The sequence below is a fragment of the Tauraco erythrolophus genome, chromosome 13 (assembly GCF_009769465.1).
Source record: "Tauraco erythrolophus isolate bTauEry1 chromosome 13, bTauEry1.pri, whole genome shotgun sequence".
Classification (NCBI taxonomy): domain Eukaryota; kingdom Metazoa; phylum Chordata; class Aves; order Musophagiformes; family Musophagidae; genus Tauraco; species Tauraco erythrolophus.
In genome coordinates this window covers 8,579,665-8,606,692 of record NC_141477.1, presented here as the reverse complement: position 1 = coordinate 8,606,692, position 27,028 = coordinate 8,579,665, and the positions used below count along the sequence as shown (strand labels likewise).

The 27,028-nt window shown below is 37.8% G+C and overlaps 1 protein-coding gene across 2 annotated transcripts; it reads left to right on the top strand.

Moving 5' to 3' along the window:
* The first annotated feature begins 224 nt into the window (after positions 1 to 224).
* PHF6 (PHD finger protein 6) lies at positions 225 to 27,028 on the top strand. 2 transcript variants are annotated; one of them, XM_086619447.1, is made up of 11 exons: positions 225 to 260; positions 5,311 to 5,490; positions 5,695 to 5,796; positions 9,125 to 9,258; positions 9,553 to 9,596; positions 19,259 to 19,425; positions 19,604 to 19,747; positions 20,934 to 21,038; positions 21,856 to 21,989; positions 22,630 to 22,759; positions 23,052 to 27,028. In XM_086619447.1, the coding sequence occupies exons 2-10, from the start codon at positions 5,353 to 5,355 to the stop codon at positions 22,757 to 22,759; spliced, it is 1,098 nt and encodes a 365-aa protein (XP_086475573.1). In that variant the 5' UTR covers positions 225 to 260; positions 5,311 to 5,352; the 3' UTR covers positions 23,052 to 27,028. The 2 variants fall into 2 exon arrangements, with proteins under 2 accessions (XP_086475573.1, XP_086475574.1); XM_086619448.1 differs by having other exon boundaries at positions 19,262 to 19,425; positions 22,630 to 27,028.

Below are 27,028 nucleotides of genomic sequence, written 5' to 3'. Positions count from 1 at the left end.
CTCGCGCGCCAATCGGGCGCCGCCCCGCAGCGTCGCGCCGCCGCGGCTCGAGCGCGCCGTACGTGCGTGTGTGCGTGCGTCCGTTCGTGCGTGCGTGCGTGCGTGCTTGCGCGCGGCGGCGGCGGCGGCGGCGCAGCGTCCCCTGCCCCGAATGAAAGGGACGGTCCTGGCGAGCGAGCGGCCGTGAGCGACCGGCGGTGACGGGGGGGTGGGGGTGTGCCCGCGCTGCTCCTCTCCCCGGCGCCCCACCCGCCACACGGGTGAGTGACTGAGTGACCGACCGAGTGCCCAACCGCCTCGTTGCCCGCCCGGCTGCCTCTCTGCCGCGCGCCCGGGGCAGGCACGGCGCCCCCGGCCCGCCCGCCCGCAGCCCCCTGCCCAGGGAGCCCGCCCCGTCCTCCCGCCGCCTCGCCGCCGGTCCCTGGGCCTTAGCGAGCCTCCTGCCCCGGGAGGGTCCCGGCACCCAGCGCTGCCTCTTCAGGAGGCGCCCCCCGGTGCCGTTACCCGCCCCCCTTCCCCCCTCCCTCCGCCCCGAGCCGGCGGCAGCCGCTCGCTCCGCCCGCCTCGGCCCGCTCCCTCCTTCCCTGGAGGATCCGCCCCCCCTTGTCTCCCAGTCCCGTTTCCCCTAAAATTCGGTGAGGAACGGGGCGAGGATCGCCCTCCCCGGGAGCCCCGCGTCCCACCGAGCCCGCTCGGTAGGCCCTCCGGCGGGGAGGGGTAGGGCTCGCCGGCGCCCGTGGCCGGTCGCTGCGGGGGAAATCGCGGCAGCCCCTGCCCAGAGGGGGGCCGTGCCTCGTCCGTCTCCCCCAGGGCGGCGAGTGGCGGAGGTGCCGTTATCGGATCATCTCCCGCTCCCTGTGGGAGGACGTAAACTTTCCTGAAGCTCGGTCTGTGCCGGCTGCCGGATCTTCCTTACCGCAGGCTCTTTCCGTGACATTTTTAGTTACCTGCTCTGTTCTTTTTGTTTAGACTTGCCAGGGTTGGACCCCCACCCCTCCCCCCGGCGCCTCCCCCACCTTTGCCCCCCTTTGGTTTCTTTTTTTTCCAAGGAAGCTGCATTGATAAGTTCCTACCCTACTTTTTATAGTGGCTGTGGGATGCTGTGTGAACGTAACTCTTGGATAAACGTTTCTATGGGACTTGTGACTTCGGGTTCTCAAATACAGACACCTCCGGGGTACCTCCCTCCTCCTCAGCTTTGCCCCCTCTTCTCCAAAATAATGCCCAGTAATGGGTGTGACCCTAGAAACTAGAAAGCACCTGAAAGTTTCCTGAACAGAGAACCGTGTATCTCTAGCGAGAGTCTTGGAAAAAATCAACCCAGATATTTTCTGTAGCTTTTCCTGAGAGTCCAAACCACTTCAGTGTCTTTAATGGAATTTTACAAAGCTTGTATGCTTCTCTTGTAGGTTTTCCTTGGGTGTCTGAAATTTTCTTCATGGACAAATATAAATCTTAATTTTTAAAAATAAAATTCTGCAATGATACAGGCCGCACAGCAGAACAAACTTTACGTGAGAAAGTATAGCACAGAGGTGACTCTCCTTTGTTGGAAGTACGAGTGGGGCCTTAACCCCTGTAAACTGGGAGCAGCTCTTGAAACACTCGGGCAATAAATAGGAATTAGAATCCAGGTTACTTTCCGTTCTTCGGTGCTGAACAATGTCTCATGCACTGAGAGCATCCTTTGCCTGACAGTCATTGAAATTGCACTCTTTTACGTTAGAAAATCTGTCGTCTAGAACTCAGTAAACCAGTATATAGGTCGTATGGGTTTGTAAAACATGCTGCTCTGAAAGTAAAATAAAAGTGCTGTTAGGGGCAGCACCGTGTTGAATACTTTAGTGGACATTAAGAAACACGAATGCAAGTGAACCAAAATTTTTGAGTAAAGAATCACCAAATGAGTTTCTTCTTTTGTGATTTTAGGGTAGATGTAACTCTTAATTTTTTAGACCAAGCCCGTGGAAAACGTTTCTGTATATAATAATCTGTGTTTTGTGGTTCGTGTGTTTCGTTTTGGTAGAGATAGTGCACGATCTCCTAGTCAGTGATTCCACAGGACATCGCTTTCTGTAATCAAATCTAAGAAGAGTTTCTCTGACAAAACTGACAAGCAAGATTCTGTCAACAGTATTTTAAACACTGTTTTATAAGTCTTATTCGTTCGTTAGCTTTTTTAAACATGGAAAGCAAATATTGAGCTGGTTTTAAGTTGCATTATTTTTCTTGTTCCAATGAAATGTAGCTTGATACTTGGCAAACTGGATTAGTTGCGTTTGGGTGACTTAACTTGAGAGATGAGAACAGAATTTTGAGTGTCGTGTTCAGAATTCTGGGTCTGTGGTATAGCTGTGTAGTTTGGTTCGTCTGTTTCAGAAAAAGGTTATTTTTGTTTAAATGGACAGGATAAGAAGTGCGTTTTGACACAAACAAAAGTGATCCCAGGATAGTGTTTTCTCACGTTTATGAGAAAGCAGACAATTTAGGGAGAGGGCTGCAACAGAAATGCTTCTGCAATAATTCTCATGCTTATTTTTTTTTTGCAGTCTTTAGAAATGCCTAAAGAGTGTTAATGTCTAGTGATACAGAAAACGCAAATGCAAAGAATGCAGGATTGGAAAGAAATCTTTTAGATAGCCTTATAAAATGCTTTCTGAGTAGTTTAATCTGACGGTGAAAAGAATGTGAGTTTTCTTTCTGGCGTACCCTCATCTTTTTCGGTCTGTTTTCATTTTGAATAATTTTTCAAGTGTTAAAATATTTATCATTAAATAAGTATTCCAAAACATACTATTTGCAAATTATTTTTTTGTTGTTAAAACATCAACATGCATGCATCACCAAGTAAATGCTGAAATTATTTTTAACTTCTATGTGAGCCTTAGAAGTGTAATTATGCACAAGTGCTTCAAGAAGTTGGGTTGTGTCAGAGTGACGTGCCCGCTCGTGGCTGTTGGTGCGCTGGAAGGCGGAACGCTGAGGGCATTGACTGCAGCCAGCTGTGAGAAGGTTCTTTATGATCTTGTTTCTTGGAAAGTTGCTCTTCTTAGAAATTAAAGATGATGAGAGCCACTTAATACATTTTTGTGTGTTCTATAAATTATGTGCGTTTTTTTAAATATGAATTTGCTTGTTAAATTGAAGGGATTGCTGCTTTTTATAGTAGTAATTCTTACTCCTGCAAGTCAGTAGAACCTGTGCAAGTGTTCAAGGAAATCCCTGATATTCCTTTTAAGAACTGGTATCATTGCAGTAGTATAATCTGAATGATTATGTGTGTATATCACATTATTGATACTGAAGCAGAACGTCTTGCATTTAAAGTTATTTTGTTAATATGTTTCTAACCCATCACTGTGTGATTTATATTGAGCGCTTGAATGTAACCTGAAAGCAAGAAATCTTGGTGATATTATTTCTTACTTGTCTTTTGTAGGTCTTTTTCCTGCTCCCAAATAAATAATTTTTTTTAAGTGTAAAAATTATATTAAAAATAATAATCAGAAAATCAGCGTATCTTTCCTTCAGGAACCATTCCTTCTTTCTGCTCAGAAGGGATTACAGAATGGTTTTGTTTCGTGTTTTTTTTTTTCTTTAGGAGAATACAGTATAGTAATTCTTTTGTGTTTAACACTTAAGGACTCTCTATTGCCACTGCAAAAGGGTGTGACTAGTTTATCCAGATTGGCACATTTTTTGTGCAAATCAGCAAGATCTGAAATCTATGCATTCCTCTTATGAGTGTGCGTCACCGTCTGGTAAACTGCTTTCCAATTGTAAAAGAAAGCGGATGAAGCTGTTAATAAAGCAGAGGCAGTAGGCAGAGGACAGGCACTTTTGGATGCAGTTTTGCAGTAAACATTGTGACAAACAGTTACAACCCAGTCTGTGAAAATGTGGTGAAACAGAAGAGCGACAGTCTAACAGGATTGTCTTTTAGCAGTGGTATGTGCCGACAGACACTTGATGACATTCCTCTGCTTTTGATTAGAAAAATAGTGAGTGATACTGGTATTCTGGGGCTCTGACAGCGCGGAGAAGTGGGCAGGTTTGCTCGTGCACAGCTCAGAAAACAGTCCTGCCTTCTCATGCAGATGGCCGTTGTAGCGCAGTCCAGGGCTGTTACAACTCTGCTGTTCTTACGGCTGGATTTGGTATTTTTTTCCAGCAGAAGTATCAAACTGTATGGTGGCTTTTCTCATTTAGATGAGGCTGCTGCGGACAAAGGCTGAGGAGGATGCTTTTATTGCAGTGGTGGCCAGTTCTGACGGTGAGGCTCCAGTCTCCAAAGTGAAAAGCTGTAAGCAAGTCTAGTTGAAGAGGATGGTATTTTCTTTTTTGAGAGATGTAGAAACAGATGAACACAAACTGCGTAATGCTGGGCCAAGGAGCACGTGCGCTTGTGAGGCGTTTTCACTTTTGAAGTTGCAGTGTCTGCCCGACTGGGGGATTGGGACCTCAGTGTTAGATTTTAAAATGTGTCGTTGGTAGCACATGAAAAGTTTGTGATTCATGTTGAGTTTAATTTCAAGTTACTTTTCTTAGATGAGAATAGCAGCTCTTGTTCACTTACTGATAACTGGTACGGTCCTGCTGAATTAACTGTGTGTCTTGCAAAGGTTTCCATCGCAGTGCATTAGTCATAGAGCTTCTAAAATTTTGCTCCTAATGCCATTTGGCCACAGCATATTGTGAAATGCCTGACATGGTAACATTTTATCTTCTCATCTCTGCCCTCCTCTAAGGGTAGTTACTCATCTGCTGTGCTGCTGTGGGTGCTTTTGCACTCAAAACCCGTTCTGGATGCTGTGCTGGACTCTTGGGGTTTTTCTTGCTTCTGTTTTTGAAAAAGTTCAGAGGCATGAATTTTACTGCATGCACCAGGTAGTGCGTTTTCTATAAATTCCTTTGCTATAATAAATCTGTAATAAAGAATTATAAGAATGGGATGAAAGACTTGCAGTAACTTTTTCACCTAATGATTGGTGTGCTTGTTGTACTTTCCATTTATTTATTTTTTCCCCCGTAAGTTTTACATTAGTATCCAAAGTTTTATATTAATGTTCGAACTTTTGTCTAAAGAACTAACTCTGCTTGCTAACACAATTTCATAAAAAGCTGGCAAAATAGTGCCTCTGTTGGATGCGTGTTTGTATGGATATATTGTAGTCATACAATATATCCATACCCAAGAAAAGGGTAAAAAGGGACAGATAATAATTTTCAAGCAACCAATATTATATTTATAAAACTAAATTGCATTTTGTTGATGTTAACCTGCTGATGGCACCTTTTTTTTTTTTGTAGTGTTGAAAGGATTGAAGCGGTGTTCTGAGATTGTTTAAAATCATGACAAGCTCAGTTGGACAGAAAAAAGTCTCTTCAAGACAAAGGAAGTGTGGCTTTTGTAGGTCTAATAAAGATAATGAGTGCGGACAGTTACTGATGTCGGAGAACCAGAAGGTGGCAGCACACCACAAATGTATGGTGAGTACTGGGCGAAGGGACTGGGATGGATGGAGTGAGCTGGTGAACAACCACAAACGACTGAAAAAATTGAACCAGCTGTGGCACTGGTGCACGTATTTAATCACTCTAATTTGAATTTTTTTTGAGTTTCATGTATATAAATGTTTTATATCGCTTACACCCTTAAAACTTAAAAAATAAGTTTTGGTTTTATAATTTTAGCTGTTCTCATCTGCACTGGTGTCTTCACACACTGATAATGAGAGTCTTGGTGGATTCTCTATTGAAGATATTCAGAAAGAAATCAAGAGAGGCACTAAACTGGTAAGTCTCTATTTTTGGCCTTGGAAAATGGAAGACAATATTTTCTTACCTTATATAAAGTTTACCAGGATGTTGTTCAGTGTATTATGTGTGGTTTATTTTGTTTGGTTGTTTTTTTTTAAAGTACTACCTATGTGTGAGCTCTAAGGTAACGGACGATGTATAGAAGAAGATATTGAAGTAAAATTGGTCTCAGATTTATGAAAAGAAAACCTCAGCAGATGTGATTATACTTATGCTGAACTTTAAATGTCAGTTTATCAAGCCCTGAAGTGTCTTTACGAAAGGATAAAAAGTGACTTGTTTATTTCAGTCAAGTTCTGCTCTCATGTAAACGTGTTGTTTTAAGAATTGTAGCTTAATCATGACTTATTAAAAAAAAATCCAGAATTATTATTTTTACAGTTACTTTTTTCTCATTGGCAAATGTAGATGGTTGTAGCAGATATGCGTTTTTTTCCAAGCAAATTCGAAAACTGACTTACAGAATATGCTCGTTTTTCTTTTGGATGGGCTGCATATAAACAAGAGCATTTCCTAAATTTATGTTTCTAATCCACTAATTTCTATTTAATGTTTTCTGTTAGATTTCAGAATGAAACCCACATTTTAGGGACCTGTTAAAGGTATTATTGTGCCTTTACCAGTATTTGGTTTTGCTCCCAAAATCGGATTTTAACTACCAAAGGTAGTTTTGTTGCTTCCTTTCATATTGATTTAATAGATAATTTTGTGAATATGGACGTTTTCTGAGGTATGTGAGTACAGTAATGATTACAGCTTTACCAAATTCATGAGAATTGAGCAGCAATGACTTCTTTTAATTTCTGAGAAGCTAATTAATAATTTATTTTTTTTTAGGACTATTTTTTTTTCCATGTGGGAAAATAAGTGAGACTTATTATTAAAAACTCATGTATTTACCAGTTCTTGGACTACTAAGAGTTATGCCAAGTATTATTGTAGAACTACAATTATATAATAATAGTCCAATATTTCATCCAATGTTTCATTTGAATCTTTCCAACACAGGGAACTTTATGTGCTCTAGGTAGCTGAAGCATAAAGACATAACTACTCACAAGTCATTCATGTTGTGATTAGGAATTTCCAAAGCATATGACAGTAAATGGAAGTACAGATTGCAAGGAAACTTTTTGATTCTTGGATCTCAAATGTTTTTGGAAGGTTATTTCTTTTTATGTCATTGGTCGTTTCTGTTTTTCTGCTTCTGAATCTCTTTATGTTTCTTCACTAATGCAACAGCTGGATGTATTCGTGGAGCTCGCTAGCTGTACATATCAGGCACTTCGTTCAGCTTTTTGCAGAAAACCTGGGTCCGGATAACTTAGTAGATTCATAGTCCTGAAATGTTTCTCCTTTAGAGAGAATTTACAAGATAATTTTAAGATCTTAACTTAGGTGCCTTATTTCTATCTGTAGCTGTGAGAAAACTACAGCTCTGAACCAGTCTCTGGAGGGATCGTGTCTTTCTCTGACTTGTATAGGAAGCTTAAAGCTACGTGTTTATCGTTAGCCCAAATGCCCCCTCTAAGGTCTGCGTTCTCTTCTAGCCTGTTCTGTTATGTGGGAGCACACTGAGCAAAAATATCTCAGCCTGGTGCACTGGGTTAGGTAATTACATCGATAGCTCGGACTAAATTTGTCTACTGGCAGATTTTATGTAGTTTCCCTCCTTCAGGAGGTGCTGCTGCTGACCAGGTGCGCACTGAAAACTGAGGCCAAGATGTTTATTAGTGAACTGATAATGAGTGACATGCAGAGCCTTTCTGATGGTAATATATTTCTGTCTGAGAAAAGTTTGTGGGTTCAGACCTTAATAGGCTAGTCAAAAACTTGTAAAGTCTAAACATTTGGGAGTACAAGGCTCTGCTACCATCATTATTTCTGTTAGCTGTGCATGCGAGGGTGCTTTTTAAAGAGCTTACCTGTTTTGCAGCTTGTCAAGTTTAACATTTACCTGGTATAACTTGAGAATTAATGAATCTGTTGACAGGGACCATTTGGACAGCAGGACTTGTACCAATGGAATAAATGTTTTATTATGGTCAGGAAACATAGACCAATAAATCAATATAAAAATTACTGTGGTCTGTTTTTCTTTCATACAGACGCATCATGGAGAGAAAGTTTCCTTTTGGCCATTTCTGGCTTCAAAAATACTGAAGTACTGACTAAAATTGATTGGATGGATATAATTTCAACCTAGGCTTTTATAAAAGAGCTTTGTTCAACCATTATTATATATTAAACCATAATGTATAACAAACACATGGGATAAAATACCCATACAAATTAGGTAATAAGGAACAGTATATAACTGTACCATTTCAGGGCTTGCAGAGGAGTAGATGGAGATGATCCAAGGCTTTGACATTTTTCCTGTTCAGTTAACTTTGTTAAAATTGAAAAACAGGATGGCGATATATAACTTTGGTGATATATTTATTTGGCATATTTGAGACTAACAAGAATGGGAAATTCTGAGATTTTTGGGGGCAATATTATGTCAGTAGAAAAATATAGAGAAAAATATTGTCATAATATCAATTACTTCCTTTCCTAAGACAGTGTGAGAAGGGCAGTGAGCAATTTAAAAGCATGATAGTTGGTGTATCCTAAGCAATGATGAGTCTGAGAACAATTAATTGTTGGGAAAGAAGAGTAAAGCAACAGGCTCCCATTTATGTTTTCTGCAATATAAGTACATAGAGCAAAATTTAGTATAATTGAAATGAATGTATTGTATTTAACAAATATTTCACTAAATTCAGTGTTTTGGAAATGGAAATAACTGTAGAGAAAAATGAGATAAGGTTAACTGCTGAGGCTAAGATAAATTTGCAGATCATCAGTATTTCTGACTCTGCAACATTCATTGCCAAATGGTTGTCTTTTTTTTTTCCCCTCCTACTTTCATAATGTCATTCAGAATTAAACAAGTACAATTTATGATTTTAACTTTTCTGAAATGGTTGATACAAACAGACTGTCCTTGGGAGTGGGATATTTAGGTGAATAGCTGTGTCACTTTCATCAAACACATGATACTCCACAGAAGCAAATTACTTGTTTTCTTCATTGAATTGATAATGAATGTATGATGATTATTGTACTTTTGCATAATTGCAATGAATTTCTCCTTGGTTTTAAAATAAATAATGGAAAACACCTGAGAGCAGGAAGAGTAATGCCGAGTGCATAATTCTATGTATTTTGTCACCACGAGTGATAACAGTGTTATTTTTTTTAACTGGGAAACACTAAGCCAACAGTAACATGAGTTGTGCTTTCTTTTTCTTTCCAGATGTGCTCTTTATGCCATTGTCCTGGAGCAACCATTGGCTGTGATGTGAAAACATGTCACAAGACATATCACTACTACTGTGCTTTGCATGATAAAGCTCAGATAAGAGAGAAACCCTCACAAGGCATTTACATGTAACTCTTATTTATTTGCTATGTTTATTTTTCTATTTATATTTCACATTCTTTGTTTAAAAAAAAAAAAAACCTGCTTTTGGAATCTAAGCAAAACTGTTGCAAAAAAAATCTAATGATGATTGTGGCATTCAAAATAGTGATGTGCTAGAAAAGCATATTTTCACTGCAAGATTTGTATATCAGTGAGTCTTACAAGTGGGAGAAAAATGTACTGGCATTTAACTTTAAAAGATGAGTAAATAATCTGTGAATCGTGACTGACTTGACAGTTTTCAACTACTTTGTTTATAGGATTTTATGTCGAAAACACAAGAAAACTACGCATAACTCTGAAGGTAAAATTATTCAATATAAATTTTTCCCATTGTAGAAAGATACTTTGGTTAAATTTAATTTTTCTGGAATGTTTTCAGTAAAAATTAGAACTACATTTTTTTGAGAAGCAATGAGTTTGGAAGCCCATCTGATTTCTATATTTTCTTTAAAAATTATTGGTTGAGGTGGAGAAAAACCCAAACCATACATTTTAGGATGTTTGAAAGATTTGATGTTCTGTCAAAACAAAGTTTGGGTAGAAGCAACGCATTCCCTTCTGGGAAGAAGTTGGCTTATATTGTAGTTAAATATTCACAATATTAGCATCTAAAACACATCAGTTTTGTCAGGCAGCAGCTGATTTTTGCTATGGCTAATGTTCCTAAATATTCACTGCTTTTTTTAACTATTAAACAGAGTTAAACTCTTCAAATAAGAAGGACCCAATTGAAAAGCTTTGTGATCACATCACTGAGAGATGTATTTCTGAGTGATTTTGGTAAACAGGAAAAGCTGTGTGGATACATTGGTAAAAGCTGTGCATCTTTGCAGAGGAGAATAGCGAAATGCATGAGGGGTGATATGCCACAAACGTAGATAAACTGTGTGGTCTGTGAAAATTCCAAACTAGTTGCGCTATTGTGTGTTTATACAGATATTTTTCATTTTTTCTACTGCATTTGAATTTGGGTGAGCAAACAGTTGTTCATTTACTCTTTGCATTGCTTTCAACTGAAATGTGATCAAATTTTAACTAATGAGGAGTGCATGACCATTTAATGAAGATCAAATCTCATAAATTACTTCAATCTGTTTCTGCTAAATGTATTTTTAAGATAATATAGTACTTTTTATGCTACGAGGAGTAGATACATGAATGATGAGAGTTTGGATGTTACTTCAGTGTTCAAGAAGATATTGAAGCCAGTAGAAAATCTCAAATGAAAACTGATAATTTTTTTTTTAGTCTGTTTAAAGAATTGTGTCGTGTGCTTTGTATACAAAACACTCTCTGCTCTGATTTTGCTATTAGTAGGTTTAAACAAGAAAAGCAGTATACATGTTGTATTAATTCTCATAGAGTTATAGAATCATAGAATCATAGAATGGTTTGGGTTGGAAGGGACCTCAAAGACCATCTAGTTCCAACACCCCTGCCATGGGCAGGGACACCCTCCACTACACCAGGTTGCCCAAAGCCTCATCCAACCTGGCCTTGAACACTTCCAGGGATGGGGCACCTACAACTTCTCTGGGCAACATGTTATATTAATTCTCCAAACAGTAGACAAGGCCACGTTATTGTGTAGTTTGGCACTTTGTTTCTTTGTTTTGGGGTTTGTCTTGCTTGTTAGCAGAAACAGAATATGAAAGTCATTTGAGTCGAGAGAGAGATGAATCTCCTTAACTGATATTTAAACATAATCTTTTATACTTATTCACAAATGGCTCAATATTTGACATCTATTGAAAAATACCTCCAATTCTGCATGGAGCCTAGTGCCAGTGGACAACTTTTTCTGCTTAGAATTCCTTGCAAGATCTGAACTTGTGCTTTTCTTTAAGAGTTTTCAGAAACCGTTATCTCCAATTCTACGAGGTCATTCTCTAACAGCAAAGGCTTTTAAGTTTCATATGGATGTATTCATCTGAGAAGACATGGGAGAAATTACTACAGAGGCATGGTGGCTTTTTTCTTAAATGTTGATGATGGCAGTTTATTAAAACATTAAACTAGACTCATCCAAAGAGACTCTTAGATTGAGGATAGGAGAAGGAGGAATAAACAACATCTTTTAAAAAACTGAGGCCAAAGAACCCAACAGCATCTCATTTAGCAGTTAACTTTGCACTCATTTTTTTTTGTTTAAAATATTCTGTTTACACCTATAGGAATGTGTATCTATACTTCACATTTTTGTGTTTTTGTTTAATATCTGACTGAAATTTTATCCAGTGTTCTTTCCCAAGTAATATGTTCTGGTTTTAGTCCATACAGTTTAGGGAACTATAGGCATAGAATATTATTCCTTACAGTTATGGATTTGATAATGCCACAAGCTGGAGCTCTTTTGTGATAGATCTCCATTAAATCAAAGAAAGTAAAACACATGCTTCATCTGTCTTATGGAAATTACTTACAGCATGGTATAGCAAGGGTATTTTGGTACCTTGAAAACTAATAATTACCTTTGGAAGACAGAAATTTTCAGAGTTTAAGGGACTTTGGAGGGTTTGTTTCTGGATATTCAGATACTGAAGTTTGCATAATGAAATGGTAACTAATGGATAGTGAGATTAAGCTTTTTATATGTATTTTGTTGGTTTATTTCTTGAGGAAAATATGAATATCAGAGGAATTTAAATGTGAAAGAAGGGTGGTGTGGGAAACCAGAAAGGACCTGCAGGGAAGAATGAGTAGACTACCTAGGGGTTCTAGATGCTACCATAGGGGCTTTTTTTTTTCCTCTTGTTTTCGTTTCATTTTTTTGAATCCTTACTCTCAGCAGTGTTTTCGTAATAGAATAGTTAAAGCTCATCTGTGGTTATGTCACTCAATGTAGCTGCACGAAGGCACTGGAATTATTAGTCCTTTTTAATCGTAGCTTATTGTTCCTGCACTGGGATGCTGTTTTTTTTCCCTTGGTCGGTGTAAGACGTCCGTTTTTTTTATTCTTGTTATCTGTATCCAGATTTAATTGTTGCAGTTCAAATATTTTTATTGTGTCACTTCTATTAGTGAATGTTGGAAGGTTTTTGGGAGTGTTTGGTTTGGTGCAGTCCAGAACAGTTTATTTTCTGTAGGCAGCACAGCTGCATAGTACTGATATTTTTCCTTCCCTTCCCTGGAAGATAGATGCTTTTGGGGGCATCCTTGTTCAAGTCTGAGATCTGGCTAATGTACCTTTTGTTAGAAGTTCTCGTTTAAAAAGAATATTTGTTACCCATTTAATAACAGTTAAGGAAAATTTCTTGAGGCCGCATGGAAATGCGGTTGAAGGAGCTATGTTGGAATTAAAGTTTTAACAAGGTACAGTGAAAACCTAATAAAAAGGACCTCTCAGATGTTATTTATTGCTGTCATGAAGTTCAAGTGGAGCGAGAATTCATCAGACTAAGTATCTCCCTACTCATCAAGACAGAATTAATGAGTGATGTGAGTTCATTTTCTTTTAATTGACAGGAGCTGCTGAACTACCTTCTGTTTTCTTTGAGTATAAAAATATGAAACATGGCAGGAAAGCATTGTGCTCTTAAATTCGTTATCTGTTTCAGCAGATTGTTGGGTTTGTCTAATTTATCTGTATGGCCTAGCCTTCAGGAGACATAGAATAGGAGAATTGTATTTCTCCTGTATTTCCTTTGTGTATATATATTTCAGAGTGATTCTTCTGTGCTGTGTTCCCACTAACTGGAAAAAGGATAGTGAAAGTGAGATACTCACACTTCGTACTAGGCGGTGGCTGTGGGGTCAACAGATTTGAAGACACCTGCTCAGAGGAGCAGACCAAGTTACTGAAAGCTTCATCTCTAGATTTTTGTCTTGCTGGTTACAAATCTAACAAAATAATCTGACCTGAACTTCAGGTAATAGTTTAATTCACAATTCAGGCAAGCTGTCTAAGATTTCAGCACCTGATAGGTTACAGGAATTGGTGCCAGTGCTTTCAAACCATCACAGCTAACTATTAGTTGAATTACCGTTCAGTTTGATACAACTGCCTTTGTTCTTTTTGAAGAATAAGGTATTGTTGAACTAGGATTTTGGAACTATTTGTTGGAATTTATTCCAATGTGCTGGAAATAATTGTTGAAAAATTTTAAATCTGTTATCTTTCAGTTCCTTGCAGGTGGGGCTGCCCTGGGCCCTGAGTTGAATTCAAAACAAATTCAAGTGATCAGGAATCGTTTAATATAAACTAAGATAAAAAAATAATTTCATTCTTCTGTCACATAGTAATAAAACAAAGAATGATGAAGTAAGCCATGTGACTATCTATTGTTAATGTTTAAAACAGATTCTTGGGAACCATGGGGTCAGAAAACAAAGTGTCCGTAATTCCTATTGTAGCTATACTCAAAGCCTCAGGGAATGATGTTTCCACAATGGAAATAAGGACGTTCCCTGTCTCAGCATCCTTTTCATCTCACTCTGGAGATCAAACATGAAATCTATGCTTCTCCTACTGCTCAGGGAGTTGAGTCAGGATAATATGTCTTTCTGAGACCTATTTAGAGATGCTGCAACCTATATCAAACCGAGTACTTTTTCAAAGCACTGTGTAAGCCAGAGGCTGGCAGGAAAAAATCCAAAACTTCTTGGTGTTACAGTTGGGTAATATCCTGATTCATCTTTGGCTTCTTCAGTCACTGTTTGTTCATAGTTGCACTTTCTGGTGCACTGCTCACAGCACAAGCTTGCCCAACGCTGTACACGTTAATGCAGTCAGGGATAAAAGCTTCCGTACCATTGCAGTTCAGTGTTTTTCAGTTCTGCTGGTGGGTGGTTACAAATTCTTCCTGGACTCTACTGATTCAGCCTTCTTGTGGTCTGTCTTGTGGAGAATGCTGCTCTAAATGTGGCATCAAATGGATATGTAGTGTTACAACGAGAACAGTTGGTCCGGGCAGTACGTATGAGGTGTTTTGCAGAAGCATCACAATGGTGTTTTTTTAAGGAAAAACGCACAGCTAATGGAAAGGGAAAGAATAAAAGTAATGTGGTGAATGGTTTGTCGTACCTGAGGAGCTGGCCTGTCGTACCTGAGGAGCTGGCCTGTGGTGTTTATATTATAATTCTCCTTCCTATCTGGGCAATATGTTGTACAAAGAGAGACTTGGTCAGCTAACTCAACAGGGTTATCATTCCAGTTGTCGTAAGCTTTCTGATTATGCAGATAAGCTGAGTGTGTTGTCTGTCCTCAGTCTTTGCCAACGATTGTTTGCTTGGAAAAGCATTTAGATTATATGGTTGTGAAGGACTATTTTATTCATTTTCTATGTTAAATATACTTAACTAAAGAAATAATCCCCAGTACTTCATTACATAGATGCCATTCAGTCAAAAACAGCTTTTGGACGAGAGCGGTTAGTTCCTTGAGGTATCTGGTACTTTTGGAAAACATATTAGTGACTAGACCTAAGGAGTAATTTATTTTTTTTCCTCTTCGCTCTTACTTTCTCCAGTTTAGATACATTTCATGTAACTTAGTCTTTTTTCATTTAAAAAAAAACCCTCAACAAACAAACCCTAAAAATTCAACATTTTGATCGTGAATTTCACATCATTTGATAAAAGCTGCTATTATTTATGATCAGATTACCCGATTCCGTATTTGCTTGCAAAGGTTTTTATGCAGCTCTGTTCTTATAGGTTCCTTATAGGTATGTTCACATTTTTGTTATTGGTTGCTTATAGGTACATTCACATTTTTATTATTGACTACTGAGACAATAAGATTTTGAGGTTTTTTTTACATTTCAATTTAGAATAATTATGTTGCCACATATGGTTCATTGAGTTTCAGCCATATTCTAAGGACATCTCACTTTGACATGCTAAAGTACTTTTTCTTCCTGTTATACTCCGTTTCTCTTCTAAAAATCTAATAAGGTTGATTTTGTTCTTTGTAATTTTTAGAGTTTCTCTTTTATCCTGAGTGCACTGTATATCTTTAAATACATGTGTGTGATTTCAGGTTTACATAACAGTATGTCTACATTTTGACTTCTTTCTATGCACAGTCCTACTTGCAAATATATTTTGCCAGTCAGTTTTGTTTATTATTGTCCTCATACAGACTTAGCCCCCTTTGCTTCTGGCTCATTAGTCTGTGGTTTAAGGTAACATAGGAGGTGGATGCAGAGAACAGTATTAGCCTTTACTGTACACATCTTCTTTTTATTTGTTCTCTCACAACCTTTAAATCACTGAATTCTTTTATTACTTTGCTTCAACCTCGCTTTTGGAAATGGGTGATTCCACATACGTTTCAAGCTGATGCAATATAGAATAGATAAGTGATATCTCAACCTCTTCTCTGCCAAGCCTTATTTTAAACAGCAAAACATCGCGATCCTTTTTCCTTCTAGTCATGATCAAAGGAGAATTTTTAGATTTCTCTCTGAAGCTGAGGCTCCCTGTCAACAGTTTATGTAATACAGCATTTTGCTCGTCTTCTTTTTGTGATAGTTTGTACTGCTCCTGGATTTCTAAAATGCAAATCTGGGGCTTGTTGTTGCTCGTCTTTCCACTCATCTGAATTTACAATATTGTGTTCTTAGGTGCTTTTTAAAATGTAGAACGCTTCCTCTTGATTTCTGCCCCCACCCCTCCTTCTCAGACTGTGTTGCGTATTAAGCTTGGGTTTTTTAGGTACAGCATTTAGGGACTTCTGAAGAAGGCTAATCAGATACCTCCTTTGAAGACTTTAGATAAAGTTATGTTGAGAATATTGTGATGATTTTAAAAATCCGTGCAGTAATGGGATATGGGATGGGGGGCAGTTGAAGAATATCTAGGGAATCTCAGGGGATTCAGACTATAGGTGATATCCGTAAGAAAACGTCATCTGGTCAGGGAGGAGTTGAACAACTTTTTGTGTTTTCCTTAGTTCAAGCTGACATGAGAAGTTGGAAACACCCAACCATCAGATGCCAGGGAAACAGGGTAAGCTGGCAGTGGGCTTGAGGGGAGGGATAGGGCACAAAGCAAACTGTGTATTAACCAGTAAAGACCATCCAAGGCAGGTGTATTTTAAAGCTGGTTACAATCTCTTTCTTCATGTACTGTTACGCTAGTTCGTAGTGGTGTTAAAAATGAGAGAAACTTTCATGTTTTGAGGTGTCGGTCTTGCAGATAGGTGTGGTAGAGCAGATCCTCACATCTTGGTGATGTTAATCTGTAGGTCCATGTCACTTGTAGGAGACCTAAATCTGCGAGGAGTTTTGTTTTAGTGAAGGGGTCAGGTAGCATCTAGATTTTGATGAGCTCTGAGCTTTTTTGGAAGTACTGGTTTTGAACACAGAAAAGGGGTTCTTTGAGGAAAGCTGCGCAATCTTGATATTTTTTTAATCTTACACTGAAACCATCTTTTAAAAATATAGCATTTTTAATTTTCAAATTTTAAATATTCTAATAACTGTAGACTAAAAAATAGCACTTAAGAACTTATTGTATAAGGAGGCTGTGACATTTCTTGTAAAAAGTTGGTTTTCATAAGACGTGCTTGGTTTTTAGCAATTATTATTCACTTCCAGTTTTGAAATTGTGACTGTAGAGAGTTCAGCATATGCTTTAGTGTTATTTAGAAAATAAGGGTGGACTAAGAGGTAGAAAGCCTTGCCAAAAGGTTGACAGGTGATGGTTGACAGAACTGATAAGGAGCTTTGGAAAAAATAAGGACTGTTGGTGAATGGGCTGCATTTTGCTTCATCAAATACAGTAGGGAAATCTGTGGAATGATTTTGGAAGGAGTATTTTTAACTTCTTACTGATGTTATTTAAAGGGTCATGGATTCAGTAGTCTCATTTTTGTAAAACTTTTTTTCCAGAATACCCATCTATGATATCTGTAAATATAAAAGTAGAGATAAAGATTCACAACCTTCCTTTAATACATTGGTGGAGAGATCATATGATGAGGGACAAGATAAAAGAGAATTCTTTTCTTTGGAAGAAGTTTTCTGGTTGTAATAAAATTGCTATATGCAGCCTGAGAGGTACAATATCTAGATTGCATAATTGTGCTTGGGGAATTTAGCAAGTAATGATAAATGAAAAATAATGTTAGATAGTAAATTCTAAGAAAATGTAAAATGTATTGTTTCATTGGATAATCCATGTCGTCATGTATTTTATTTTTTTAGCGTAAAATAAATGGTGCTTTCATCATCTAATTAGAAAAGAGTAGTGTATATATTAAAGCATAGGAGTGTTGTGGTAGATAGACTGATGTATTTTAGTAGCAATTTGGGAATATCTGTATATATCTGAATAATCTGTCAATTTAAGACAAAATAATTTGCAGATTCATATTAATTTATTATCATTTTTTTGCCTCTTTCTAACCATACAACAGAGTAAAGCTTTGAGGGAATTACGTTGCAGTATAACCTGTTGTGATGCATTTGGATTAGTTTTCTGTCCTTGTTAATAAATGTGCAAGAAGCTGTCGCTTTCTCAGGGATTAGCAACGGATACGACAGACTGAGCTCAGTAGGACACACTCATGTGCGAGGCCTTGGACCAGTAGTTCAGTTCTCTTCTCTCACGTTCATGGTGGTGGATCATGTTCAAGTCCTTGACTTCAAACGTTTGTGAAGCTGAGTCGCTGTTAATCATGAGATAGAAATGTGATCTGATTTTTATGTAATAATAGATAAGAAAGACAAGTTCTGGTGAAGCAGCATTTAGTCTGAAAATAAGATGTCCTGCCTGGATACCGGGACCAAGATATAATGGCGATAAGTGCCATAGCAATGCTTAAATAATACTAACACCACAACAGTTAAGTGGCCCAATAACGTATAAAGTGATGTCCCACATCTTCTGATTAGGATTTCCTGCCATTCGAGGGCTTGTACTGATGTTTGTGGTTTGGATTTTGAGAAGCAAGTTCTTTAGCGGTCTGCGTGCATGTTTGTTTAAACAAGTCTGCTGAAATATCTTTGCAGTTTGAGCAGGGGTGGGTGTCATGTATTAAAAGAAAAAGGAAAGATGCTCCTGCAAGCAGCTGGTGATCGGGGAAGCTGTTAGCGACCGAATAAAGTTGGTTGTTCAATATCAGACGTAACTTAGCTAGATCATATTGGAAGCAATCTTAGGTTTGCAGAATTGATCTGTATTAACTGCAGAGCTTTGAGTAATTGAAAGGACAGTCTGCTGGAATACTGGACTACAGTTCTATGTAGCGTTCAGCAGTTGAGCTGACATTTTCAAAGCAACTTGCCAGACCTGTTTGGTATGTCTGTATTAAAAAAAACATGTTCTTTTAATGGTATATAAATACTTTCTCAGGGAGATTGTCAGTGTGGAGGATTTTCTGTAAACTGGTGGCTGCTTTTAGCTGTAAATGTAAAAATATACTGTAACTAACATGAAATTTGAGATTTGTTTCATGGAGGCAATATACATTTCAGTTTTAAAACTTGATGTTAATGTTTGTAGCCAAATGGGTGATTTTTTTTTTTTCTGAAGTCAAAAGGCATCAATTAATAAAGCAAGGAGAGGTGTTATTTAGAAACACTGGCATAATATCAAGGAGAATTTACATTGGAGTTATGCATTTTAAAAAATAATAAATTAAAAGCTTATTTCATGGTTGAAAACATTTTCTGGTTTCAGTGTAGTTTAAATGAGTCTTATTTTCAGTGGAGGTGAATATTTGCGTCTGAGGACACATTTTGGGTCTGAAAGTAGAAGTCATAAGAAATGCTAAACCTTCTTCATATGTTATAAAGATGCAAAGCTGTGTGATTTGTGTAAAGAACTAAAGAATCTTTTCAGGATCTGCAGTTGCATGTTTGTAATAAGTGGGGAAAAAGTTGCGATTTTTATTTCTGACTAAAATACAGAAAATACAGGTTATGTTTTTTCTTGTCTGTGTTTTTTGTTTTGGTTGGTTTGTTTTGTGTAAAATTTTTGAGATTGTTGTTTGATGATGTCTTCTAACTTCTAAAGCAGATTTAGAAGAAAGTATCAATGAACACGAGTTGGAGCCTTCACCTCCCAAAGGAAAAAGGAGGGGTCGTAAGGGAAAGCCAAGAAAAACAAATTTAAAAGGGCAATCAGAAGACACTAGATCTACGTCCTCACATGGCACAGATGAAATAGAAAGCAGTTCCTATGTAAGCAGTAAATATGCTAAACTTCTTAGAAGACAGAATTGCATATTTCTTCTCTGCAAATATGATTTTTATTAAAATTTGCATTTGTCTGAGCCTCCAGCTGGTGGCCACAGGCTTTTAAAATTACAACCTTGTTTGTAACCCAGCAGTATATTTTAGTAAAATGTTTTTCTTTCAGAGAGACAGGTCTCCCCACAGAAGCAGCCCCAGTGATACAAAACCTAAATGTGGATTCTGTCATGCAGGTGAAGAAGAAAATGAAGCTAGAGGAAAGCTTCATATATTTAATGCCAAAAAGGCTGCAGCACACTATAAGTGTATGGTGAGTAACATTGTTAACCAGTCTTATGTGAATTTTGTCTGAATTGCTGTTTTAGATTTTAATACAGTGCCCTCAGATGTAATTATGCATGAGTATTGTCTGTGTGATGATGAGCTCTTAAAGCACTGAAGTGTTGCAAAGTGAGCAATTCATTTATTTTCACTGTGGGCAATATGGGTAAAAGTTGGCTACATGCTAAGAGATGGAATTAGCTCAGGGAGACTCTTCAGCTCACTAAAAATGCTCCCTTAGCATCTAAATGCAGACACAATATTTAAAAGGGAAAATGGAAAAAAGTTTCAACTAAAAGAATCCACTCCAAAAATAAAACACCTCTGTGCCACAGGTATTCATGCAAAATCCAGGAAGAATTCAGGAACCTCATTAATTTCCTGATCGGTGGATTCAGGCTGTGTGACTCAAGTAGAGTGGGACATCAAAGTTCTAGAAAACCCTTGCCTTTAGATGATAACTGTCAGCCTGAAAAGAATCTGCTAATTTCAGTGAACATGAGCAGATAATACTATCTTTCGTATAACTCGCTCTATGAATGAGTTAGGGCTTTGAGTAACCTCAAAATTAATAAACAGTCCAGGCAATCTGTGGATTATTAATTGTCTTGCTGTACCTCACCTCACTAAACAGAGAGCTGATGTGTGCCAGCAGCCTGGGGTGTTAGAGTATTCTTCACCGCTTTGTGTACCTGAGCTTCAGTTTTAAGACAGCTTAAACTGAATATACCAGGATTGTGATGGATGGCACTTAAGTGCTCCATTGTCATCCCTCAGGGCTTTTCAGGTTGTTTACTCGAGCGGTGCTGTGAAGCTGAGTGGTACATATGTCACAGGGAAGGAAGTGGAATATTCCTTCAAAGTTCAGTGGTGTATTGATAATATTGCCCATTTATTACTTTGTCTTTCAAAATGTCATTATTTCTTGTTTACTCAATGTCTTCTAAAATACATTTCTCCAAGGCAACCAATGTAATTAAAGCAATCAGGTGGGTATCAGAATGAATACTCATCATACTAATTACTCAGCGTGGTTCTTTTCCTAGTTTGTCAGTAAAGCAGATGCTGTCTGAGATCACAGAAGGGGATGTTCAATACTCGGTTACTCCTGCACATAAAAAAATTTCTAATCGTGTTGGTGACCTGAAATTATTTTGGACTTGCTTGTTTTACAGTTGTTCTCTTCTGGCACTGTCCAGCTAACAACAACTTCAAGGGCAGAGTTTGGTGATTTTGATATCAAAACTGTACTTCAAGAAATCAAGAGAGGAAAAAGAATGGTATGTATCTGCAGTATGTGATGAACGTGTTACTGATTCTACTAAGGTGTATGTAGGTCTGCCTCCTTCCTTTTGTGAAACCATCTTTTCTGTCTGTTTCGAACCACAAAATTTAAATGTATCTTTACTTTTGGGACAGGTAGTCAGGTAGGAATGGACTTAAATTAGTGGTGGTTAGGCATGTGGTATTTAGAGTTCTTTATGACAATGTACATTGTAAGTTATTATTAGCCTTCCTGTAACTGTAAGACAGTAACAGCTTTGGATCCTTTTACACGTGTAAAAGTACAAATAAACTTAGAGAATATGTTCTTGCAGTGACTTGTTTCCAACTGTTTTGATGTTCTAATACAAAAAATTATTAAGGCCTCAGGGAAGGGGACGTTGGCAAAATGTCACATTGTATTTTACTAAAATTCAGGATTTTTTTTAAAGTGGTAAGAAATTTATGGGGGAAAAATAGAACTCGTCACAATATTGTTCCTTGAAAAAAATCGCTTAAGATTCTTCATGTATTAACATGCTAACTTCAGTGGTGAGAAAATGATCTTGGAAATGCAATAATATGTGCAATCATGTAGCGATTTTCAGTGCAATGAACAGGTAAATCCTAGTGTTTATATTTGAATAGATTAGTATTATATAGTTTCTGGTTTACAGTATCTTTGATTAACTTTTTGTTGGAAGGATGATCTGCCAGAGAAATGAACTCTGTTCCAAAGCGGCAGCCATAAATACGAGAAACACTAAACTGAATACTAAGAGGCAAAGAGACTGAAAGGCTCAACGGTGCAATTCTTTTCTTTCCCCTGCACAGAAATGCACACTTTGCAGCCAGCCTGGTGCCACTATTGGATGTGAAATTAAAGCCTGCATAAAAACATACCATTACCACTGTGGAGTAGAAGACAAAGCTAAATACATTGAGAATATGTCACGAGGAATTTATAAGTAAGGACCTATGTAATTCTTGAATCTGTAATGAAAGTGAAGATACTTTATGACATTTTTTTTCTGCCTCACTTGGCTAGTCACGTATATTATTAAAAAAAATATTTCATTTCAAATGATCTTTTTAAGTAATTGTTGACTGTGCCAAATATTTCATTTACTCTAAATTTCTGTGGTGTTGCAATATGAAAAATGAGAAAAACAATTAACTGACTTAGATTTTCCTACTCGATTAATCTGTAATTTATATTGAGAAAACCCTGGATAATTTATGTCGTGATTCCTCCATATTGATTTGCTTATTTCCATTTTTCTGGGCCCCGTAACTTTCCATACTCGCCTGCTGAACTCTGGCGTTACCGGCTCGGCTGCAGCTGAGTTGCCGGCGTGGTCGAGCCCACAAGAGGGCATTCTCTGAGCAGTGTAGTAGCAGTTCTTGGCAACTAGAATCGATCAAAGTTTTGTTGGCTAGTCTTCAACCTGGTTCTATTTCTCAGTTTAACTGATGCTCGACTGAAAGCCACGGATGGGTTAAAATTAGCAATCGACTTGTAGCACATGTCTAAACTAATTGAGAGGAAACTCTGGGTTTGATAGGAATTTTCAGTAAAAGTCCTTACTGTTTCTTTTATTGTGCTAGACTCTATTGTAAAAACCATAGTGGAAATGATGAAAGAGATGAAGAGGATGAAGAAAGAGAAAGCAAAAGCCGTGGCAAATCAGGCACTGACCATAGTGACATTCCTCAGCAGCAGCTCAATGGAAACTAGGTATGGAAGTTACTCCTGGCAGATCTGTTACCAAGACTGAAGCGCAATATACATTTGATGTAGTTTATTGCAGTGAAGTATTTAAATCTAGTGTATGCAGATAAGTACTTTTTATTGGCATACTGTAGAAAAATGGGGAGGATTTGTTGTTTTTTAAATCCAGCTGACTTTGTAACAGTATAAGAAGGGAGGCCCTCGTGTCTGTCGCTAAATATAGATGTAATGTCAGAGCTGCTAAATGCTTTTCTGTATGATTTTAAATTTACGATTGTTTTCATCGTTTTTTAAACAGGTTCAAGGGACAGAGTTAGAGAACTGGGAATGGCTAAGACATCATAACTACTAATTCTTTTAAATTGTTTTCTAAAATCAGAAAAGGGTCAGTAACTTTTTACTACCCAACTCTGTTAGAAATTTCATTGAACTGCCTGAAACGTTCATGTGTGTGAGCCTTCAGTAAGTGGCAGAGTTTTACATGTCAATATTATGTAGTTTGTAGTCTGCAGTGTCTGGAAAAAATGAAACACTATATAAATGATATGTAACATGTACAGTGTCAAAAGTAAAGGCAGACATTGAAATGAAGTAAGATCTATATTTCTGGACTGAATAAAAACCTTAAGATTTGGAATGTGTAAGTCATTTAGTGGATTCATGCAATGAGGGAAGGTCTTAGCTAGTTTAATTGACAACATGGACAAGCTCGTGGTGGCAGCGAGCTGGTACTTTGTGAATTTTGCATTTTCTTCATACACAAGTTACGGAGGCGACACACAGGAAAGCCGTGCTCTGTTTTCGCTTGCAAAGCACACAGTAGAAAAGGACTCGGTGTACACCGAAGCACACTTGAACATTTCAGGTTGTTCCTGTTGTGATTGCTGCTTCTGCCCAGCATTGTCTGTGGGAGATTTACTTGAGCAGCTGTTGGTTCTGAGCTGTGAGCTTTAGAACTCATGCCAAAGGGCTGTAGTTCATTCTTTCCCCAACGACCCACCTCTTTCTGTGTTACATTTACAAAGAACGCTCGCTAAGTGTGATTAAAACCTTACTACACAAATGTTTGGACTCTGCAGCCCAGTCTCTTTTACTTCAGAGAGTTACAACTTTAAACTCGCTATGGAATTTAGCCACCATATCTGACGTCCATACCTCAAGTGTTCTGTGTTGTGTGGAACACTTCATGTTTTGTCCAGAATATGCGTAAAGGTCCCATATTCTGTAAGAAGAACAAGGAAACAACCTTTTTTTGCTAGATTGGTATTTATTTTTTAATCTTATGACCACTATATGAGAAACTTTGCTTATCATCCTTATTGGTTTAGTGATTATTTTTCCTCTTTCTCTCAAGTCAACAATCACGTCATGGAATTCTGCTTGCTAGTTTGATGTTCCTTTAGGGAATAATCAGATCTAGGCTATACCAAACTCAACAGATCAGTCCTCTGACTGCTTTCAAAACACTTTGTCATTTCTAATGGCTACTAGCTTTTTCAATTGGTCTGTTAAAGCACATTCTCAGACTTACTTAAATAAAACCAAAAAGCTGAGTCTAGTCCACATGTTTGTCTGTTGCTGTCGCATCCCCTTATTGTTTGTTTAGGGTTTTGACTTGTTTCACTCTGAACTCCCAACAAAACTTCTGGATTTGAAGGAAGGAAACAAGCAAAATACACTGATTTGACTATAAACTGCTACAGGTCTTCTGTGATTAGTATTGCAAAAACGGTTCATTTGTAACATGAGTTTCTGTAGCATTTTTTACTTGTATTTTTAAAAGATTTAACGTGTGTCATTTGTCTTCTTATGCATTCCCTTAATGTCTTGAGGGACTCAATTACTGTATATTGGAGTTTCTAACATTTTACCTGTTAGAATTCAATCAATTCTGTTTGCTTTTCTGGAGAATAATGCCGTTTTGGAAAGAAATATTGCTGTGTACAGAAAATATTCAGTTACTGCTCTAAACATGATGCCATTGATCATTTTTATTTTGTATTTGTAACTTTCAAAATTAAAAGTGTGACTTGAATTGCAATGACAGATCGATTATTGAAATTCTCTATCAAGGTGTTTTGTTTCTCCTAGAATACAAACATTTTTCAGCCACTCAGAACAGTTCTAGAATGCAAAATAACATCCTTCAATGTTTAAATTACTTCTAGATTTGTGCCTCAGACATGGCCCTCCCATGGAAAAAAGGCACTTTGTTTGCAGCTACTGTATTTTAACTAAGGTTGCATGGGGTAGGTCTGCCAGCATACTGATTGTGTTTGAGACTGAGCTCTAATTCATAGTGTGTCATTTGCTTAGTGTAGTATTCAGTCCAATAACTCATCTGTTGTGAGATAAATTACCCCATTCCATATGCCTGGAAGAACCAGAACAGCACTTTACCTTCGGGTAGCAGAAAAGTAACTGACTGGTTTACCTCTTTGTGCTGAGATGGCCTGACTAAACTGTCGTTAACTTAGAATTCTTGGAAACAAAGTCAAAAGCAAAAATCTTTTTTCTTACGAGCCTCAAATTTGTCATAACTGACTTCAACTCATGTATGCTGGGTAAAAGTGCCTTACAATGTAAAAATTGTATGTATATGTTCCCAAGTAGCATCATCTGCTGGGGAGTAATCTGTTGTGGTGTTAATATTTAGAAGAAATGTACCTCAGCAGTGTATTTACTGTACATCTCTTACATCCTTAATTGTAGTTTTAAAAAGCATGACAATGTATGATAGTATACAACATTTACATCATTTTTTAAAGACAAAATACTGCCATTACTGTCTTTTTATGTGTATTTTAGCTTGGAATTTCAGACAGCCTGTCTGAAATTTTTTTTTTGGGGGTAAAGCATCGTAATCTTTGCAAGCAGATATTGAAGATTATTCTGGAGCATCTACTGCCTTCCCAGAAATGTTAGAAGTAATGAAAGTGCTCTATAGGTAAAATAGGTATGTTTAAATTAGCTAGTTAAATTAATGCAGTCTATTTGTTACTGAGACTTTTTTTTTTAATAGGCACCTTCTGCTTTCATCTCACAATCAGGAGGACTCATGAATTTAACAAAACTTGTCTTATGAAACTGGTTTCTTTTTTTTTTTGTCCTTTGGGCATTTCTTTTTCTCACAAGAGTAGTGTGTGCTGTTTAAGACACCTGGAACCCTCTGAGAAGGGAGGCTTCTCCCCAGCTCACTGTATCTCTACATTAACAGATCTCCCCAATTCACTGTATCTCTATATTAACAGATCTGTGATTGTGCTATACCAAGAAAGGACTGTACCAAGGAAGGACAGGCATCAGAAGGATATTGTTCAAAACTTGAGGATACAGCTGGTGTAATACCAGAGTCTCAAGGCGTGATCAAACACTGTAGCAGTAAGCTGTGCTATCACTCCATTTCAAGGAAGGGTGACAGGCTGGTTCGATACCAGCATCAGTGCAGCTAGCTAGGGTGAAATAGATTAGGTGATCAAAAGACCTACTCATTTAGCAGGTGTTGATCAACGGGAGGTTCTGTGATAGGGCTCTAGTAGGAGTTACACCAGCTTAACTCCTGGAAGGCAGCAGTAAGTCCATCACCTACACTCCACAAAGTCTGATCTTCAGGTAGAAAGAGCTGTGCTCATCTAGAATTATATGATTATACTGAATCTGGCCCTAAAATATCATCTAAAGGAAGAGAGCTTTCTTCTTACTGCTGCCTGTGTGAAGAAAAACTTCATGCTAAACCAGAGTGAAAGATGAAGAGGTGATAATCAATGTGAAATATGAGACTTCTCTGGCAGGTGATAATCAGTGCATTCCAAAAATATTAATATGCTGAATCAGATTGACAAGAAAATTAAGCCTCATTATATGAAATTAATCTTAAGAGAACTGAAAGTACTTTATAGCAAATAGTAACTCCGTGTCACCAGAAACAGATTCCACTGTATTAGTGATGGAGGTTAAAACCCAAAACACAGCTCTTGGTTTATGTACTTGTTGAAGCAGTCTCTATATGTGCGTGTGTATGCACATTCATTAGCCAGCAGTGACATCTCAACCCTTAAAGAATCCTGGAGAACTGTTGCTTGTCAAAAAGCACTCAGGTTAGACTAACATTTGCAGCTTTTGCTCTAGCATACATTTACAGTAGGTGTAAAGACAAGGAATGTATGAAGGAGGGTGAATGCATTCCTATCTACAATGTTATGTATATTTTGTTCCTGTTATATTGGCTTTACTTCCAAAGTTGTAGTTTGCAGTATTAGTTTCTTTTTATTGATA